The sequence below is a fragment of the Loxodonta africana genome, chromosome 7 (genome assembly GCF_030014295.1).
Source record: "Loxodonta africana isolate mLoxAfr1 chromosome 7, mLoxAfr1.hap2, whole genome shotgun sequence".
NCBI lineage: Eukaryota > Metazoa > Chordata > Mammalia > Proboscidea > Elephantidae > Loxodonta > Loxodonta africana.
Genome location: NC_087348.1, coordinates 29,731,675 through 29,737,564, shown reverse-complemented (window position 1 = coordinate 29,737,564; position 5,890 = coordinate 29,731,675). Strand labels below are relative to the sequence as shown.

The 5,890-nt window shown below is 39.1% G+C and overlaps 1 protein-coding gene across 1 annotated transcript; it reads right to left on the bottom strand.

The window, feature by feature from the left end:
• Positions 1-286: 286 nt before the first annotated feature.
• On the bottom strand, positions 287-1,194 carry LOC135231907 (olfactory receptor 5F1-like). Its single transcript, XM_064289116.1, has one exon. The coding sequence runs from the start codon at positions 1,136-1,138 to the stop codon at positions 368-370; it is 771 nt and encodes a 256-aa protein (XP_064145186.1). The 5' UTR covers positions 1,139-1,194; the 3' UTR covers positions 287-367.
• Positions 1,195-5,890: the final 4,696 nt, after the last annotated feature.

Below are 5,890 nucleotides of genomic sequence, written 5' to 3'. Positions count from 1 at the left end.
ACATAGAATGATTATAACATGAACATTCCATGTTCCAGTATTAGTCTTCTAATGAATCTTATCCCTAATCAGATACAGATACTTGAGTATTAACAGAATGTGTTTACTCTGAAAATATTCTAATGGAAACCTTATGTTTGAACTAGGCTTTGAAAGTTAATTACTCTATTTAGTTCAGAAAATAAACCAGGCAATGACAGAAATGAAAGATTCTTTTCCTGGTAATCACATTCCATAAAGCCTTCTTTACTTCCTTATTCCTGAGGCTGTAGATCAGAGCGTTCAGCATGGGGATCACTACTGTGTAGAACACAGATGCCACTTCGTTCTGACTCAGGGAGTAGCTAGAATTGGGTCTCAGATAAGTTTAGATGACAGTTGTGCAGAACAGAATTATAGCAGTCAAGTGGGAGGCACAAGTTGCAAATGCTTTGCGCCTCCCCTCCCCAGAATGCATACGAAAGAAGGTGAAGAGAATATAGGAGCGGGCTGTAAGGATGACCAGCAGAGTTCCAACCATATTCATACCAGCGAAAGTGGAAATGATGCTTTCATTCAGGCGTGTGTCAGAAGAAGAGAGCTTAAAAAGAGGGGGGCTGTCACAGAAGAAGTGATGGATGATATTGGAACCACACAATGGTAAGCTGCTTACATAACTTGTGTTAACCATGGAGTTCAGTAATCTTGCTGTAAAGGCCCCAGCCGCCATTTTAAGGCAGGCTGTCCTGGACATGATTAAGGAGTAAAGGAGTGGGTTACATATGGCCACATAGCGGTCGTAGGCCATTAACCCAAAGAGGATGCATTCAGTTGTTGCCAGGGCAATAAAGAAATACATCTGCAGGAAGCAGCCAGCAAAGGAGATGGTTTTCTTCTCAGACAACAGATCTACCAGCATCTTTGGGGTGATGGTGGATGAGTAGCAAACATCCACAAAGGACAAGTTAGCCAGGAAGAAATACATGGGTGTGTGAAGTCGAGAGTCCACCCTGATTAGCAGGATCATCCCCACATTCCCCAGGACTGTGAGTGTGTAAATCACAACAAAGAGCAAAAAAAGGGTGATCTGTAGCTCCAGGGTGTCTGCTAATCCCAGCAGGATGAACTCAGTCAGTGAGGTACAGTTTTTTCTGGTCATTTGTTACAAATATGATTTGTTTAAACTTTGTATTATGTTTAAATCGTTTCCTCTGCAAAACTTTGTAGGAAAAAGTAGAAATGCTAATGAAGACATTCACACGTGGTGAAAAAAAATAACCTAGGATAATATAGTATAGTAGATGGAATTAATGAAATGAGAGAAAACAAATAGAGGACAAATGGAAAAGGCATTTGATTTTAATAAGCAATTATCTGTAATGAATCTGGGTTGTAGGCCTTCAAAATCTCTTCTCTAAGTCCCCAGATTCCTGCTGTGTTTTTGAAAATGCAACATGTATTTTACTCATTCCTTTATACCAGCCTACAATCAAATGCGAAGGATAAAAATATTCTTGCTGAAGTCTCTCCAATTCTCTGAACAACTACATGGACTTAATTCAAGGATAATATTTTCTATTCCTTAAAACTACTCTGTGCAATATTTTCCAAAATTCATGCATTGCCTCTATAAATAGCTTTTGTGTAACCTTAAGCAGCAAAAGAATGACACTCTCAGCTAAGTGATATTTTAACATTCTTTATATAGTCATGAAAAACCTTGCAATTTTGAAATGTGAGCCAAATTGTTTTTCTATTTAGAAGGCTGGTCCAAATATCAAATTTGTGCCAGGTAGCAACAGTCATGGTATCTCCCCATCCCAGTGAATGACTTTACCAGATCCTTTGAACTTCCTTCCCAGATAGTGTCTCACCTGTGTAGTTTATCATTTTCTTTAATATTAGGAGTTCTTAGTTAGGAGTGAAAACATAAAAAGATGAAAAACTTCATTTTTAGAAAATGCTGTATAATGTTAAATTACTACTTTGAGTTTCCTTCTGAGTAAATACATGGTGAGACTCTTTTATTTTGTTTTATCTCAGGGGGACTGGGGAACTGTGGGGGTTGTCTGTAGGTATTAATTGTGGTAATCAATTCTCTAAAGGCAGAAACTCTAGTCTCAAAGAAAATATGACACTGAACATGGACAAATGTACTTCAAAATTGTTGGGGTTCCAAGTTTATGTGGAGCTTGCATCATAAGGTGGTCTCTGATCTCTGTGTAATTTTAAAGCCTTCACCAAAGTCAGATTAAATAATTTTAATTAATTAATCATATTGCCTCATTTTTGGTATTTTTAGATTATTTCAAATAAACAGCAAAATATCAAATTTGTATCTTCCCCACAGTTAGAGTTTCTGTATGTGAGTTCTTTAATAAATATATTTATATGGGCTGCTTTGAAGTCTTTTGTCTATCAAGTCCAACATCTGAGCTCTCACACAGGCAGTTTTGTTGTCTCCTTGTTTCCTGTGTATGGGTCCCACTAATCTGTTTCTTTTCGTGCTTTAACATTTTTTACTGAACGCTGGACATTTTAGTTTATTTATTTACTTTTATATATATATATAGTATTTTAGATGAAGATTCACAGAACAAACTAACTTCTCATTAAACAATTAGTACACATATTGTTTTGTGACATTGGTTACCAACTCCACGACATGCCAACACTCTCCCACCTCAACCTTCAGTTCCCTGTTACCAGCTTTCCTGTTCCTCCTACCTTCTAGTCCTTGCCCCTAGGCTGGAGTGTCCCTTTAGTTTCATTTTGTTTTATGAGCCTGTGTAATCTTTGGATGAAGGGTGGACCTCAGGAGTGACTTCATTACTGAGCTAAAAAGGCATCTAGGGGCCATATTCTCAGGGTTTTTCCAGTCTCAGTCAGGCCAGAAAGTTTGATCTTTTTTTGTGAGTTAGATTTTTGTTCTACATTTTTCTCCAGCTCCGTTTGGTCCCCTCTATTGTGATCCCTGTCAGAGCAGTCAGTAGTGGCAGCCGGGCACCGTCTAGTTGTGCTGGACTCAGTTTGGTGGAGGCTGTGGTGGTTGTGGTTCCTTAGTCTTTGGACTAATATTTCCTTTGTGTCTTTGGTTTTCTTCATTCCCCCTTGCTCCAGATGGGGTGAAACCAGTGAATTATCTTTGATGGCTGCTCAGAAGCTTTTAAGACCCAAAGTAGAATGCAGAACGTTTTCTTTATAAATAATTTTATGGCAATTGAGATACTTGTTCCCTACACTAGGGTCTCCACAGCCCTCAGGTCAGTAATTTGATCCCTCAGGGAGTTTGGATGTGTCTATGGAGCTTCCACAACCTTGCCTTGAACAATGAGTGCCGGCTTCCCCAGTATTGTGTAATATCTTACCCTTCACCAAAGTTACCACTTATCCATTGCTTATTTAGTGATTTTCCATTCTCATCCCCCGCTCAAGTAACCATAAAAGATTGTTTCTTTTTGTATGGAAATCTTTTCATGAGTTTTTATGGTAGTGGTCTCATATATTTGTCCTTTTTTGATTGACTTATTTCACTTAGCATAATGCCCTCCAGGTTCATCCATGTTGTGAGATGCTTCACAGATTCGTTGTTGTTCTTTATTGTTGTGTAATACTACATTTTTTGTATGTACCATAGTTTGTTTATCCATTCATCCATTGATGGACATCTAGGTTGTTTTCTTCTTTTTGCTATTGGGAACAATGCTGCAATGAACATGGGCATGCATATGTCTATTCATGTGACAGCTCTTATTTCTCTAGGATATATTCCCAGGAGTGGGATTGCTGGATCATATGATATTTGTATTTCTAGCTTTCTAAGGAAGCTCTATATCATTCTCCAAAATGGTTGTACCCTTTTGTATTCCCAACAGCACTGCATAAGAGTTCAAATCTCCCTACAACCTTTCCAACATTTATTATTATTTATTTATTTATTTATTTATATTCATGCCAGTAATGCCAGGGTGAGATGATATCTCATCGTGGTTTTGATTTGCATTTCTCTAATGGATAGTGATCTCGAACATTTCATAATGGAACACTGGACATTTTAGATAATATGTTGTAACAACTGTGGATACTTACCCCTCCTAGGGCTCACTAGTTTGGCTTGCTTGTGTATTATTGGTGACTTGGTTGGAGTATATTATTGAAACCTATTTTCCCTTCATTACGAAGCCTCTGGTGTTGCTCCTCAGAGGGCATAACCATGGCATATGTACAGTTACCCTGGCATGTTGGTTGTCAGGACTTTCTTTGACTATCTTTCCCTGAACTCTCTGTTAAGCTGTTGGCCAATCTGTCCATCAGTCTCAACTGCTAAAAAAAAAAAAAAAAAAAACTTCACTAATTACCAACTGATTGCTCTGTTGTTTTTTAGCAATGCCCTGGGACACAAATTTCTCCACAATTTAATTTGGCCCCCTTTGCAGGGGTAGTTATTGAGGTCAGTCTTTGAGATTGAACTGAATCCAGAACAACTCTGCTTAATTATATCTTTCCCTGAATTTGTCTGGTAAACTAGCTGCCTTGTTGTTTACCTATTGCTTTCATGCTTACCTCCAGAATCTCTTTTATTTCTAATAACACTCTCAGGAATGCACTTCCCTCACATTCTATTTCTAATAAATCCAATTCCTTTGAGGAGAGCTTTGGAGCTTCCTGTTCTTACAGTCTGTCTTTCTCTCTGGGCAAGAAAAAGAGTTCCCAGCTTGGAGAAGAGGCAACGGTACACTTCTTCTAGAGTGACATCCCTGCTTTACAACCATGATGCTGAGCTGGGATGGCAGCCTCTCTTCTTCTAATCTTGCTTCTCCCAGTGTGGAACCTCCACCTTAAAAGTCATCTGGGAAAGGTGTTTGAGTCCTCAGTATTTTTGATCCATCAAGCCTGGAGTAGAGTTTCCACCTTGTAAGTGTCGGTTGGCTGGAGAGAAGAAGGCAGTCCCTAACTTCTTGGACTCACTCATCTGGAATTTAGTCTCTGCAACATGTAGCTGGTGAGAATAAAAAGTGGTGGCAGTCTGTCACTTCCGGGGAGATACCATTGGCCTTGTCTGGGAGTTGAGTAGGGACAGAGTCCAATATTCATGACCACACTTACCAAAATTAGAGCTTCTATCATGAAGAGTTGGAAGAGAGGAAGGCAAGGAGTGGCTCACGGCTCACAAACCACAAACTTTCTCTGTTTTTACCAAGGTTTAGTAGATATTTTCCTGAATAAATGTTTGCTCATTTGCTTTGTGCTCTTTGGGCAAGTTACAGAGACTTTAAATGGTTGTGATTTTGTAATTCTATCAGTTATTGTGTTTTGCTGGGGACCAAGTCTGTGGAGCTTCTCAAGCTGTCATTCTAGAACAAGACCCTCTGACATGCAATTAACTTCATTAATTCAGTGTATTTGAGGGAGGCTGCAGGAGAAGAAAGACATGGCAGTCTGCTTCGACAAAGATTACAGCCTTGGAAACCCTATTGGGCTGTTCTACTCTGTCCTATAGGGTCACTTGAGTCAGAATCAACTCAACAGCAATGGGCTTGGTCTATGTTAAGTCCAGGAGTCCCTGAGTGTCAAAAAAAGGTTACGTGCTCAACTACTAGCCAAAAGTTGAGTGATTCAAACCCACCTAAAGGCAACTCAGAAGATAGGACTAGTGTTCTGCTTGCAAAAGGTCACAACCTAGAAAACCCTATAGAGCAGTTCTACTCAGCAGACATGAAATTTTCATGAGTTAGAATTAACTCATCAGCGCTAACAACAACAACAACATATTAAGTCCGTATCTGGAATGTGAGAGTTGAGTGAGAGCTGAGATTTCAAGCCAATAGGAAAAATAATCTTTCATTTTTCTATGGAACTTGGGCTTCAAAGAGCTGAGTTCCATTTGTTGACCTATACAATAGGCAATGCA